Consider the following 15,661-nt stretch of genomic DNA (forward strand, 5'->3'; position numbering starts at 1 on the left):
ATTAAATGGCCTTGATTTCTTACGATCTTCTACAAGTTGGTTTTCTGAGGGACTGGGGGGTGGCTTGTTTCTTAAAGATAAGCACTATAATGCATATAGAGGATCTTATTAATTAGCAGGCCAATGTTCAGTCGTTTCAAAGACCAGAGTATTTCTGAAATTAAACTGTGAGATAAGAGAGATGTAAAGCATTTCAAACATCATGGTTGATATTCATGAAATTATGTTACCCCTAATGCCTAGATAGAAATCTGTACGTGAAGTCTGAGCTCTGCCTTCGCCGCTTTATGTCCTTGGAACCTTACATTAGATCATGATGTCCATTGTTCTACAGTCAGTATGCGAAGAAGTGAGCAGATGCCATCAATTTTAGCAAAAGGATACATAGAAGTACAGGCTTAAGCTACTCCTTGTTTCAGAAATTGATAGCACCCTACACAGAAACTGTTTCATATCTTTGTTTCTCTGTATAAAAATAAATCTTTAGATGAATTTTGAAGTACATCAGTTTTAACTAGCAAAAATGATTTGTCTACATCCACCCACAAAGAGATACTTTTTCTAGTATCTCTTTTAACCATGAATGCCTTGAATTTATCTATTGTTTCAAATTCATAATTTTCTGTACTCACTGACAATCTGTGTTGTATGTTTCTTGCATGAAATAGTTTGTGATATGCCTGCTGATTATTGTGTTTACTTTATTGCAGAGACCCAGCCCAATCCAGCTATACTCACCTCCTTTCATATTGGCACCCATCAAAGACAAACAGACAGAGCTGGGAGAAACATTTGGAGAGGCCAGCCAGAAATACAACGTGCTTTTTGTTGGATATTGTTTGTCTCACGATCAGCGCTGGCTTCTGGCATCTTGCACTGATCTTCATGGTGAACTGTTGGAAACCTGCATAGTTAATATTGATTTACCAAACAGGTAGAAACCTTTAATTTTACATTAAATCTAGGTGTATAGTTGCTAACCCTCACTCGCATCCCTCGCTGTATTTGTTTCTTGCACCTCCTGTTCTAATCATATTTCCTGATGTGACCACGATAATGTTAACACTGATAACATTTCATTTGGCACTTATAAACTGCAGAGGGGAAAAGTTATTGTATTACATTTGTTTTACAAATGCTGCCTACACCTACAGATCTTACCTTCAAGTACAACTGGTATGCTGCTTATTGACACTTCTCACATACCATTGCAATGCTGGTACTGAAAGCAGACGTAATTTTTCTGCTTGCTAGTAAAACATTGGTTAGGCACTCCACAGAACTGTAAAAACTGCTATAAATGGGAAGCAGTAACAGATCTGAATGTTGTCCTTGGTTCTCTAAGTTTTTTTTTCCCCCCTAATCTCCAGGTCAAGGAGGAGCAAGTTGTCTGCACGTAAAATCGGCCTGCAGAAGCTGTGGGAATGGTGCATCGGCATCGTGCAGATGACATCGCTGCCCTGGAGAGTTGTAATCGGCCGCCTCGGTCGCCTCGGCCACGGGGAGTTAAAAGGTACACGGTGCCAAGCTGTCTTGCCTGGGGTTCTGCAACAGAGAGAGAGCCGTAGTCTGCAAGGCAGGATGATTTACAGGGTTGATCATGAACCTTTACAACCAGGAAATGTAGAATGCTAATCCTGCCCTGGCACTGGATTTGTGTATTGCTTTGTATAAGTCATTTGCTTCAGTCTGTCCTTGTTTTTGTACACTAGGCTTGACACCCCTCTTGCACATCTTGTAGTGTAGTATATATTAACAAGCCTGACCTTCAAACAAAATATTCTTGCAAATAAAATTACTGAATGAAAAAAGGTAACTTTTTTCTGTGGTACAAGAAACTAACTGATAATGGGCATTAGCCAGCAATAAGACTCCCTGCAGCCTGCAAAGGGGTCTGAAGATTTAGCATTCCTACCAGCTCAGTGGGAACAGAAATGGAGGATTGGAGTGATTGAGGATTAAATGCCTTAACTCAGTAAGGGTAGGAACTGCCTTGATTCACTTCAGCAGTGATTCCTCTCACTAAGATGCGTTCAGCAACTCCTCTCCAAGTTCTAGTGCTCTGCTCAGGTTTTGGTTGGTAACTGCAGAAAATGGTATTCTGAGAGGGTGGTCCAAGTCTTCTCACACCTCCTTAGTTGGAACATGAAGACAAATTATGATTTGAAGATGCTTCACGAGTGTTTGTCACTTTCTGTTAGTAAATGAAGGTGACGTTAATTCCTCTAGTTAGCTTATTGTAAGAGATTCTGTATTTCATGGAATTGGAAAAAAAAAAAAGAAAACGTGCACAACAAATAACAATTTAGTCTGAGAGCACAAGGAAATGCTCTGGGGGCAGGAGAGGTGGGGAAGCACCAGTTAAATGCCTTCTTCTATATAGTACATGCAGGGAAAAAGATATGTTGTCTGTCCTGGTAGGGGAATTCGTTATCCTTCACATACATGGGAGTTAAGCAGAACAAAGGCAGGAAGACAAATTTAGAATTCAACAAGCAACACCTTCCTTTATTATTTGAATGCCAGTTAAATGGCTAAATGTATTTTCTTGATTGTATATCTACACCTACACCACCAGTGAAAAATTTCTGATGAAACCTTCACTTTGTTTTATTTAGTGTATTGTGTTCATAATGAGGTTTCACAAAATCTCTCTGACATTAAGGATGTGAATTCATGTCTATTTGCTTAGATTTCAAGTATTCCAATTATGCAGCATGTTAGATGAGAATGGATAGCCCTTTTCAAAAAAAGAATCAGCACAGTTCAGAAAAAGATTTGGATGTAAATAAAAACATTTCAAATAAGAATAAGAACGGTATGTTGCCCTGTTTCACATCTTGTATCTCATGGGTAAATGAAAAACTCATTTTTAAACTCATCATTTTGATTGATTTGTCAGAGTAATGCAGTTAGCTCATGGGAAAAACCAACAAGCTATCATTGCTTTGCAGTAATTGCTTCAAAGCACAGTTTGAAGAGTCATACAACTTTACATGGGGTAATAGTCCAGAATAGTCCAGTATTAAAGAAATAAGTGTTTATTCATAAAGTGTTACTAATATTCTGCTAATTTCAAGCAAATTCTGGATTTTTCACAACCCCATTACCTGTTCTGTCTAAACTTCTTCATTTCAGACTGGAGTATCCTCCTTGGGGAATGTTCCCTGCAGACAATCAGCAAACAGCTAAAGGAGGTGTGCCGCATGTGCGGCATCTCATCAGCAGACTCTCCTTCTATCCTCAGTGCCTGTTTAGTTGCCATGGAGCCACAAGGGTCATTTGTTGTGATGCCAGGTAAATTTTATCCAGCTATTTAAATTTTCTTCTTTTATCATACTTACCACATCAAAAGCAAATCAATTTTGGGAGACTCTAGAGCCCAAGAAGACTTGACTGGTCTGGTAGAAAATACGCAGAAAATACATTCTACAGTAGAAAATAGGTTGAGCCATCAGAATTCCCAAAAATATCAGAAAGAAGCGCTTTGTTGGGAGCATTAACTCCTAGCAAAAGATTGCTTTCTGCCACTGTCAAACTGATGACCTTTTCCATGGGGAGGTTATGTTTTGAGGAAGACAAGTTCTCATCAGCTGAAGTCTGATGTGGTAGAAATCCTTAAGCAAAGAGGACTGCAAATGCTGCGCAAGTCTGTAATATGAAAGAATTGGAGGTTGTGGATGTTGAGAGTAAGGATAAGCCTGCTTACCTTTTCATATGCTTTTTTTGTTTGTTGGTTTGTTTTAGAGAATTCTATTATAAACAGCAACCTATAGATTTAAGTTGAAGGTTTTTAAGTTTGAGGTTCTTCCATAATGGATTTTTTCCCTTCCCTAATTTGTTGTACACATACTTGTGTAGGTGATGAGAGATCTTTACAAACCTACTCTGTTTTTCAGTTTAGAAAGAAAAGATTACTACACGGAACAGAAGTAAATGAACTTAAAAATTACTCACTAAGTTGAATAATTTTTCAAAAACCTTTCAAAAGTTTTTGTAACATGAGAAAGTAAATGGCAAGTTATCCCTCCTTTAATGCCATCCAAAGTGGGGTGTTATTGCCTAATTTGGAGTTCTACCGATGTGCGTGTCCAAAATAAATTTGCCTTGCTCATTTAACAAGCAAATCAAGGGGCAGCAGAATGAAAGGAAAGGTGGGGCATTGTATGGGAATTCACATCGCTAAACATTATCTATATGACTTGTGATCTTAATTTCAGTCTTTTCTAGTAATTTATTCTTTTTAAGATAAGAACCTTTTAAACATTTTTATTAGCATGCAAACCCAGATCAGATGTTTAGAAATTTAATTGAACACAGAACATACATTTTGAAAACCATGCAAATTAATGTCTCTGCCATTGTTTCTGTTCTGGAAGATGCTGTCACTATGGGATCAGTGTTTGGCCGAAGTACTGCACTGAATCTGCAGTCATCTCAGCTGAATACGCCTCAGGATGCCTCCTGTACACATATCCTGGTTTTCCCAACCTCTGCTACTATCCAGGTAGCACCTGCAAATTACCCCAATGAGGACGGATTCAGCCCTACTAATGGTAAGCAAGCACATATGTCTGGTGTGAGAGGTGAGGTACTTGCTCAGTGGCCTATTTAGAATAGAAGCAAAGCCGTACTGGTTACTGGTAAGAACTGAATGGACCGGTCTTCTCCCATGAACCCTATGCCACCCTAATTTAATTTAAAGAGAACAACACCTACTTGCTGGTTAGAGGATAATATACTACATTTTTATGAACTTTGTTTTCAGATAATCCTACTGATTTATTCCCAAAGCAATATTGGCCGATTAATATGCAAAATGGCACAGACTATAAAATGCTTTTTCTCGTTGTGACTAACTTGTGACTTGGTCGGGTCTAACTGCTTTATGGGTTAATAAGGGTTTGCTTCATGCTCTGTAGTGTACAAAGGTTGTGAGGAGGGGAGGTGTTTGTTTTAGAATTTTAATCCTCATGCAAAAATAAGCAAAATAGATGGACCAACTTGATAGTTCTTAATAGTTCTTACTATCAGCAGTGTGGTTTTCCTAGTATATTTAACCCTGTAATTTGTATCAGCAAGACTCTGCTTAATACTTTATATCAAGCATTTACTGGACTGTTTTGTCACAAGTCTTTAAAATGAGTATAAAATAATTTAAAGTAACTACAACCATTTACAATGAAAGTATGTCATTAAGAGGCAAGTTATGGTATAGAGAGGTAGAAAGGCACACTATTTTTAATGAAAGAGTCTGCTTTGATCTGTTCCTCCTGGAATTTCAGTGGGCCTCACAGAAGGGAAGTTACCCCTCTTAATACTTAAGCAGCTGTCCTTTCAAGGCCCCAGAATCCTGACTGAATGCTGTGCTGACAAATATTTAACCTGCATTAACCTGCCCTTTACTGCTCAGATGCTAATTAGAATCAGGTACAAGAACTGGCGTTTTCCAAAATGGTGTTAAATTTAATTTTCTTAACTGTGTTCTACTTAATGATTAAACTGCTTCCTATGCTATTAGCCATTTCATTTATGCTTTGGGGGCTAAGCAGAGCATGACATTAGTTCTGTTTTGTTTACTGAGGTTGTAGGACAGAAGTTAATAAACGGAGTTAATTCATTGCTTCTGCAATCTTGCTCTTCAGAAGATGAAAAACAACCACCTGCCTATTTCAACACTAGGACTTGAAGTTGAAATAAATTACTTCAAGACACACATTCTTTTCTATTTCCATGTGAAGCAAGTTATTTTTCAAGAGAAATGATTTATTACACAGCACTTCCTGAACTATGTAGATACATACAACTCTTAAAGTCTCTGTGTTAATCTACTTGCAATTATAATTAATCCAGCTAATTCAGACAGCTCCCAATGTCCATTTTTGTCCCCTAAATTGTACTTTAAATGTCATTATTACTGCTTAAACATCTTTGCTGAAAAACCTGGATAAGGAAAAGACTTTTAAACTATATTGCGATGTTTGTAATTTTCTACTCTGTGTTTCTAATGTCTTAGCTTTCCATCATGTAAATTACCCATATTATCATAACTTGTGTTCCAAATGACTGAGCAATGGAATGTACTTCTCATAGAATGCAAACGCATTTTCCCTGTATCTTTACTCCTTTCCCACATATTAACATATAGCAAATTAAAAGAACAAGTTATGATAATACAACTGTATTTAATTTCTGAGATGAAAGTGAAATGTTAAAAGCTGAGCTGTAGGAAATCCTGGTGCAGTATGTGAAATTATCATGAAAGTACATTGCATGTGAGTGAGGAGCAGACCTTGCTGCTCTTTTGCTGAGTAGTACTTGATTCTGTGAGCAGCTTCCTTGAAGTATCCCAGAGTATTGAGCAAATGTGCCAAAGTGCTGGTGTGTAGCCCTAGAAGTCTGAAGAGCAACACCTGCTGAGGGTAACATACATTGGTTTGTTAAATGTATTTCAAGTATTTTTTAATGGATTTCTCTGAACAGCTGCAGAGAGATGTAATTTTTTTATGCTACAAAGTACAATTTGGATTATTATCAGGCTGGCATAACAGGGTTTTTCTTCCCTCTATGACCATTGTTAAAATACGCGATTTTAATAGATGTCTGCCAACTTTTTCTTCCAAGTCTGTGTGGTTGTAGTCAAAGGTACTAAGGATTAAATACTAAGATAGTAAAATGTTCATCACTGCTTTCATCTGTCTCAAGTGTATATTAAAAAAAAAAAGTCACTGCCACTACATTTCAAAAATGTCAAGACAGAAACGAGTACAGCAAATTAAAATTGATTTTTTTTCATTCTTTTCAGATGATATGTTTGACCTCCCATTCCCAGATGACATGGACAATGACATTAGAATTTTAATAACAGGGAATCTTCACTCTTCACCAAATTCCTCCCCAGTTCCTTCCCCTGGATCCCCATCTGGCATTGGAGTGGGATCTCACTTCCAGCATAGTAGGGTAAGCACCATAACAGATATGCTACTTAAAACAGAAAAATACAAATCCCACAACAAAACCTTTTTTTACTGTTGATTTTGAAACAGTAATTCAACAGTAAGCAGAAATTAACGTTAAAAGTGAAGGGACTGGATAAATGCTATTGTAAAAGGTGCCTCTGCCGTGACTATTTACACCTCCAACTTTAAAGTTAATTGTTACATACAAGATAATTGAGAGGAAGAGAGGAGGCTTTGCTTCTTGTTGCAGAGCCACATTTAATGACCCTGTGTAAATTTAATGTGTTCATCCATTTATCTGTGGAGGATCACATGGAATATCCCTGGCTCAAAGTGACAAGTCTTTGAGAGAAAAGAAGGCATGGCAGCTCTGATCATGTGAATTTCTAGGGAAGCAAGAAGGGAGATAATTCTCTTACTAATAAAACCCTATCAATTTAAACTCCACAGGTGCTGCATGTTTATGCAAATGTTGTTTTCTTAGTAGAAATTAGCCCAGAGCACATAGCGTTTGTAAGTTATTTTGTTTGAAGTGGCTTTTATAAAGCTAGTTCCAACACCAGTCGTTACTTAAAATGCAAATGATTTTTGGTAAATCAAGGTATTTTTTGAATCAGCTTTAGTTTGATGGAACTCTTACTCACGCATTTAGTTGTGTAAGAGAGTTAGTTGTACGTCTAGTTTTATTCTAGAAATGGTACATTTAAAGCAGTAGCATATTACTTCTTTTCTAAAAAACTCACTATTTTAATAATGAATAGGCCAACTTTTTATAAGAAATGGTTAAATCCATGCATTTAAAAGGTCTGTTTTAGTGCTCTGCAGTAATTTAAGAAACTGAGTCTCTATCTGTGATTATCACTGGTGGCTTGAAACAGTCAAGATAAATGATACTTCTGGTATGGAAGGAAGTACAAAAATACTTAGAGGTGTATGTGCAGCTAAGATATTTGACTGCAAATGATGTTGCTCATTCAGCCCCTGTACTAAAACAGCTAATTTTTCTAAATGTAAATATCTTCTTAAGAATTCTTACACCCTGAAAATGACTGATTTTCAAGGTTAAGAGATGTGTCAGTTTCACCACCGGAAGGAGAAAGTCATCCCTGTATTTTCTTTGTAACCTCAAACAAAATGCTTCAGTGGTCAGCTTAATGCAGTCTGTGAGTGAAAAATCACTTCTGCATTAGCCACAAAAATGCTAATACTGTATTTTGTGAATGCGGTACGCAACCACCTCACCTTTATGTTAACACTCCAACCCACTTGTCAAAGGGTAAATAATTGCACGTTTCTGTCTTTTGGTTATTTCGAACTGGTATGTGGGCAAATTAAAAGTTTTAAATTCAGTTACCAAACCCTCCAGCCATAAATCACAACTCAGCACTCATTACACTTTTCTCTCTTCTGTACCCCTTTTAGAAAAATGCATTTACAAAACTTAATCTCAATGGAACTCCATCCAAGGGCCCTAAGAACAGCACTGAAAGGTTAATGACCAAAGAGCTTAGAGACCTGGACAAGCCATTTCTAGATGAACCTGTCATAGTAATTCAGTTTAACCATTAACAAGTGCCTAGTAATTGATGTGTAATTTTTGGTTTTAAAAAAGCAACAGCGTGTGATCATTACCTTGTGGGTCAGGGAAGGTCAAGCCTTCGTCCATGTAACCCATAATTGATTGCTGCAGCTTAGCAATGTAAGTCCTGACTGCTCAGCAGCCAGTTTCAAGGTCTGCTGTTTGGCTTTCCAAGCGCCTACAGCCAGGTGAGCTGCAATCTTCTGCAGGCTTTACGGACTGTTTAACTTCCTCTGATTCCTGTTCAAGATACTACTGTTGGAGAAAGACCTGCTTCAGGGGCTAGCATTGAAGGCTTGGTGATTAAGCCAGTTTCTTTCAGTGAAATCTGTTTTACCTATTGACTTAAAAGATGTATATGGGTTAAATGGCCTAAGTTATGGATTAAATGAATTAAATTTACCCTCTATGAACTAAAAAGTGAAAGCAAAATAATATTTTCTTTAAAAAAGTAATATACTGTAGAATGGAATGTCAGTAACCTTTTCTGATACCTAAGGAGATACTTGTAGGTATGGTATTGTGGTCCGTCATATACAAGGCTTTAGAGAGGGAGAGAGAGAGACAGGATGAGGAAAACAAGCTCACACCCAAATGTTCCTGTACGACAGCCTCAGATACGGAAGGTTCATCTGTCTTGGTTTTAGTCTGCAGAAATAAAATCACAGACATATATCCTGACAAGCAGTGACCCCAAATTTGATGAAATTAATTTTAAAGCCTCTTATAAAATTGTTTAAAACTCTCCTCTCCTAATAACTTTGGTCCTCATATAAGAACAGAAGTGACTAATGCTACAGAAATGCAGTATACAAATAAATAAGAATAGAAACAAATGCAGGACAGCAGCTTCTTTTTTGCTCACACTTCACCTCTGCTTGGTAGTCCAAATACAAGGCATAGTTTCCTCTGCCCAAGGTATTCTCACAGCAAATAGTAAATGTAGCTTTTTTTTTTTTTTTCTAAGCTATCAATGTAACTAGCTAAAAGAGGAAACACAATGAAGTTAATGAAGATGAAAGTCTTCTTTTTTCTTCCATGTTTGAGTGGAAGAACAGCTGTATTTGGAAAGATTGTCAATTCAAGCAGATATTTTTTTCCAGGTATGGGAAAATTCTGTGAAGCTATATAAACTTTGTGAGGCTATATAAAGTTAAATTCAACACCGCTCTACTCTGCGCATACCCATGAAAACCTATTCAGATTCATAGCCAGAGCCCAGTACCTTTAAGTTACTCTGTAGCATCAAACTCCACACTGAATCACCTTGGTTCAGGAGGCTGATGTTGCTGTTAGAGGTACCTAAGGTGATTCTGCAACACCAGCCTGGAGAACCCAACTAAGGAAGTGATTAGACATCTTTGACTAAGATTCACAAATGACTGAAGGATAGCTCATTAATAGCAAGACACAACTGGATCAAAGACCGAGTGATTAGTAAAAAGAAAAAGAAAAAAAAAAAAAAAAAAAAAAAAGAATGTTACTGGGGGGGATGTAATAACCTAAAGCAACAAATGTACCTTTAAATGTTCTTTCAGAGCCAAGGTGAACGTCTCCTTTCCAGAGAAGCCCCTGAAGAACTGAAGCAGCAACCTCTTGCTCTTGGATACTTCGTATCAACTGCCAAAGCTGAGAATCTTCCACAGTGGTTCTGGTCATCCTGTCCTCAGGCACAAAACCAGTGTCCCCTCTTCCTGAAGGTCTGTCTTGGTAGCCTTCCACAGGGGAAAGGGAGGAAGAATTGTATTTAAACCATATAAATTTCCTTTGAAAATGGTCGGTTTGCGTGTTACTTCTACTGACAGTACTGAGAACGGCAGAATTACAATTGTAGGTTTAAATTTGCTTAAGATAACTGGCTAATAGAACTTACTCTCCTCTATTTCTAAAGCCATTACCTGAAAATGGAATAGCTTGGCAGCTTGTAAGTACAGATTCATCAGAGCTGTATCCACTGTTACGGAAATGTCCCAATTTTCATTTTCTAAATTTCAGTTAACCTAAGCCAGGAGGGATGTATCTCCTATTCTGCCATAATCCAGTTATGATACAGAGATTAAAAGCTAGAAAGGGGAGTAGCACTTCCATATAGAGCACTTAGTGTCCATTTCCCTAGTTGTAAAAGTTGCATGGTATAGTCTGCATTGTCAGTGCATCTGATACCTGCTGATCCAGAAGATTGCTATTTCTTGCAAGAGGTATTGGTATCATTCTTGCAAGAGCTGAATTGCTTCAGCTAGAGATTCGCCAACCTCTGTAGAGTGACATGCAGCTTCTTATTGCAGTGATGCCAACTAATGAGGATGAAAAAGGAAGGTGAAAAATCAGCCTTGAGTAGTGTCATGTAAATACTTGAGCAAGCAACATAAAAACTAATTAAGATAGTACCACTTTCTTTATCTATTCCCATGTTAATTAACAAATGCTAAACATTTTTGCAAGTCTCCTAGCTAAACTCTCATCCATGTCTATCAGGCAATTATCAGAGTAAAGGTGTTGGATATTTCTCAGTTCTTTCCTCATGCAAAAAAGCCATTTAAGAATGTCCCTTGCAGTCGGCAAGGCAGGCTTTATATTCAGTATAGCATCTTCACCAGCAAAGTACTAAAGTACTCAGATATATGAGATCACCTGCCTACTTCTTTACACCCTCTACATTTTCATGGAGACATTTCCCAGAAGCATGTGCTTTGATCTAAACCTATGGAATGGAGATCTCAAAATAATGTGAAAAATAAGGCACCATATTTTTGGAGCTAGAGATAAGTTTTATCCTAAACTTAGAACTACCTTTTTTTGTGAATGAATAATATGAAGACTCTGTTTCAGTTCCAGCATTAAAAACGCTGTCAGAAGAGCTCCAGGCAACCTCATGAATTCCTTCCATAAGCTTATACTAGATTTGCTCTAGAGAGGAGCCACCACCCTTCCCCCTACTCCCCCTCAGCCGAACACAATTGCTCTCTCAGATCTAGGCTGAATTAAATGTTTAATTTGACTTGGAACATACTGTTTTGGTTTGGACAATTTTTAATAAAAGCAAGGGGCTGAATTCATGCAGTAACTTGTACGCTGTTCAGAGAGCAGGTGGTGCCTGCCGCCTTTATGCTGCACAGTGCTGCAATTAGGAAACTTGTATGGCATGTGAGACATACAGATTCGAGTCATCTCTGTCTGATTTGGATTAAGTATTTTTGAGTTGAAGTATTTCACCTCTACAGTGCATGCCGTAACTGGAGGAGTATAAATTAGAGGTTTTGCCTCAGCAGGCTGTGTGGCCTATTAGGCTATCCACTTGAAAGGTTGGCTCTACCCCTGGCACATCATCAATATGAAATCCCTTTCCTGCTCCTGCGTAAAGTTATGCACAAAACTCACTCCAGAAAACAGATGAGAGCTATTCAGAAAGCACGGAGCAGGACAAAGGCTGCACTAAGTGTTCTGGTTGGACATCTCACTCTGATGGGTCTGGTACTCTGTGGTGGGTCTCCTATGGGGAGAGTCTGAAGAATTAGAATGCTTTGTTTCGTTTGGTATTTTACTAACAGTGACATATGCCAAGCGTTTTACCTTATTATTCCATGACTAAAACTAAGAATAGAATTCAGCATGCTTTTTAAAGGTCCTTGATTCCTGTCAAAAAGCATGTTTTTTATATTCAAAGATGTAGTCAGTATAGAACTTCAAAATACACTTGTTTATGGTGGATTCAACAAAGAATCGCTAACTTTCCATCAGAGACAATTCAGAATATATTTGTTCACTGTGAATCTTCATAAGTACTTGCTATATGAAGAATTACATTGTTTTTGGTTTTTTTTTGCTTTCACAGGCCTCATTGCATCATCATATCTCTGTAGCACAGACAGATGAGCTACTACCTGCCAGAAATTCTCAGCGAGTTCCTCACCCCCTTGACTCTAAAACTACATCAGATGTCTTGAGGTAATGTCTTTTAGGTTTCGTAGTGCTTCCATAAGGCTATGGGAACTCTGGAATGAAATTTCAGAGGGACTTTTTCTTGGGTGTATCAACAGTTTACATCTCTGTTATGCTCTACACCTAAACGAAACAAAACAAAAAATATATATAGCTCCTGTGACTACCAAAGAGCAGGACTTGGAGAGTTACTTCATCAATTTTTCATACTACTCTGCAAAGCTATGAAAAGCGATGACTTGTGCCTTATAAAGTGGACTCCTTGGTTTGCCTCCCAAAGATCATTCAGTTTAGCTGGCAGTCTAATCTGGCCTGTGTAAATAATCATTTTTACTCACCAAACCAAATGGAATTATCAAAGGAAATAGAGGTACTCTGCTGATACCCGCTATCTTAGCAGTTGGGGTATAAAGGGGACACTTCCCAAATCAATAGCATTGTGTATCTATCCTGTTGTAGAAGATAACTTAAGGACTGGTTTGCTCTATGCCACCTGTTGGAGACTGAAAGTAGATCTGTTTTATGACATAGTATGTAGGGTGGAACACACCAGTGCGCAAACATGTAAATTTCTACCAAGTAGAGAGTATTGGCAGAAAACACGAAAAACAATCTCCTTAACTCAATTTGGTGGTGTTATGTACCATTCTAGAACTGAATTTGAGTCCTCTTAGAGAGAGGATTGAGCTATCGCATCTTCACATTGAATAAAAGGATGGTGCTCTTGGAGATAAACAGGGAAAGAAGGAGACAAAACAGACACACGTTAAGACATAAGAAATTCAAATCAGACATAAGGAAAAATGTTTTTTACAAAAATTGTGATCAAATACCGGAACATTTCCCAGAGAGGCTGTGGAACCTCCATCCCGAGAGGTGTTCAAGATTCAAGGTTTCTAATACAGTAGTGGATTAAACTTGTAGAGGTGCCTTCCAGTGTAAATTAATCTATGATTCTGTAATCTCTGCTGTGTAATGGGGAAGGGCCTGGATTCAAACAGCATGGACCCAGTTCAAATAAGCTAAAAACAGAAATTACCCCCATGCCCTAAGGCACACACTCTTTGCTCAGTTTCCTACTTTGCCAATACCACAAGCATCAATAGTCAGGCAGTCCTCACCACATGGCACCACCAGAACAAATCAGAGAGAAGTTGAAGTAAATCTTTTAGAAAAAATGAACAGTAAAATTCCAATTTCATTTTCTCTGCATTTCTCTTCCACAGGTTTGTTTTGGAGCAGTATAATGCACTGTCCTGGCTTACGTGTAACCCTGCCACTCAGGATCGCAGCTCCTGCCTTCCTGTCCACTTTGTGGTGCTCACCCAGCTGTACAATGCCATCATGAATATACTCTAATAGATAGAAAAGCACTTGTTCTTCTGGCTTATTCTCCCCTCAACCTGAGAAACGTGCCACAGTCTGCAAAGATCACAATTTTGCTTCTCTTCAGACCAGTCCTGTGCTGTGCTTCTGTTCCTCCAAAAGCACATGTGAATTCTGCAGTGTTGAAAAGTAAAACACCCATTAACATCTCTGGCAGCTTCAGTCCAATTTCTGGGAACATCCAAGAACAGTGAACACAGAGTAACCTCAAGCCAGTGTTAGTTTGGTGGCCCAGTAACTACTGGTCAGTCTGTGTTTTTTTGTTGTTTTTTTTTTTTTTTTTTTAATATTATTTTATTTTTTTAAGGAAGACTACAGTATCTTTTTGGATTAAGAACTCTGCTAAACAGCTATAAGCAGTTTCAGCCCTGCGAGTAAATACACCTTGTAGTGACCAGTTTGGGTTGTCCAAAAGCTAATTGTTGTTTGATCATCGTAAACTGGGACTAGGCAGGAAAAAAACAAACATGCAGTTGTGGTCTCGTATAAATATTGCAGTTTTCTGTCTACCTGGAGTTCCTGTCAGAGTGGATTGGGATGAATGCATGCATTTGTTACCTGTCCATGTAGATATGAATGGTCTGGAGATATTTTATTTATTTTTAGGTTTGGGGAGGGGAGGGATTAAATTATAAAGGACCAGGAACAGTTGAATATCTTAAAAATCCAGCTCCGTTCCACTCACTGTAGGGTTATTTATCTACATACCTCTCACTCTTCTGACCTAGAAATCAAAATGAAGCTAATAACAATCAAAATTTCAAGTTGGGAAGAGGAGCGTATCCTGGTGAGGATGTGCCTGTATTTTAAGGAATTCTCACCTGCATTTAGCCTGGTTAAAGCAAGAAAAGGCCAGTGTTTAATGAAGGATAACACTACCTAGTGGAAGAAGAGTAACTGAGAGGTAGGGAGGAAAAATACTTTAAAGCCCAATGTAAGGGCAAATGGAAAGTGGTAAATTAATCTATTGTAGAGCTATGATTGAAATATATTTCCAATAAATTTAGTGATACTAGAAAACTATTTACTGAAACCCAAGTCGCCCTTTAATTCTGGGCAGACTCGTCCATGTACATATCCAAAAATATGGTTTTTGTTTACACTAAATCAGTTACAAATCTGGTGTATTTTTTCTGACTATAGGAATATTATTTCAAAGAAATAATTTTTAAAAATTATATCATTAAATTAGTACTTGAAGTTATACCACTGTGGTGGAAAAGTTACTTTGTTTAGTAAAATGATTGCCATTTCAAAGGTTAATGGCTAATTGAAGTATTTTTATGACTCCTTCATTCCAGGCTTCAAGGGGTTTATATTTAAACTCCATTTTCTAATGTTGTTGCACTGTGCAGCAGGCATGGACTGCCTTATATGAGGGGTCGGGCACTTTGATCAGGCTGTGTGACCTAGTTATCTATCTGTGGAGAAAAACCTACAAATTTTAAAGTTCTTCCAAAAGACTTTCATGTTCTGGTTAAAAAAAATGAAAATTCTATGATTTTAAAAAGTATTTTTCTTGAGATAATGTAACATTTAAAACAAATTATATAAAAATAAGAATTGCGTGTGTAATGAGAAGGTGAAGTCAGAGAAGTAACCTGTAAATGGATTATCTCATTCTCTGCACCAAACCTCCCATGTGGGTATCTTCTTTGCAATGTATAGGTTTAAAAAAAAAAAAAAAATCTGATATCAAACCATTTGTATCTAATGTGTACAGTGTAAAATTGACTTTAAAAATATTGCAGTACTATTTTTTCTTAATCAGAAAAGAAAATTCTCAAGGCCTTTTGAA

General features: G+C 37.6%; 1 protein-coding gene across 1 annotated transcript in view; it reads left to right on the forward strand.

Moving 5' to 3' along the window:
- The window catches only part of MED13L (mediator complex subunit 13L), a 188,936-nt gene extending 174,799 nt beyond the window's left edge, over nucleotides 1-14,137 (forward strand). The window contains exons 24-31 of the mRNA XM_032198722.1: nucleotides 711-934; nucleotides 1,371-1,513; nucleotides 3,139-3,297; nucleotides 4,380-4,556; nucleotides 6,806-6,960; nucleotides 10,077-10,238; nucleotides 12,371-12,483; nucleotides 13,704-14,137. Of these exons, the coding sequence (XP_032054613.1) occupies nucleotides 711-934; nucleotides 1,371-1,513; nucleotides 3,139-3,297; nucleotides 4,380-4,556; nucleotides 6,806-6,960; nucleotides 10,077-10,238; nucleotides 12,371-12,483; nucleotides 13,704-13,836 (1,266 nt within the window). The 3' untranslated portion in view covers nucleotides 13,837-14,137. The remainder of the gene's footprint in view (nucleotides 1-710; nucleotides 935-1,370; nucleotides 1,514-3,138; nucleotides 3,298-4,379; nucleotides 4,557-6,805; nucleotides 6,961-10,076; nucleotides 10,239-12,370; nucleotides 12,484-13,703) is intronic.
- The last annotated feature ends 1,524 nt before the right edge of the window (nucleotides 14,138-15,661 follow it).

The sequence above is a fragment of the Aythya fuligula genome, chromosome 17 (genome assembly GCF_009819795.1).
Source record: "Aythya fuligula isolate bAytFul2 chromosome 17, bAytFul2.pri, whole genome shotgun sequence".
Lineage (NCBI taxonomy): Eukaryota > Metazoa > Chordata > Aves > Anseriformes > Anatidae > Aythya > Aythya fuligula.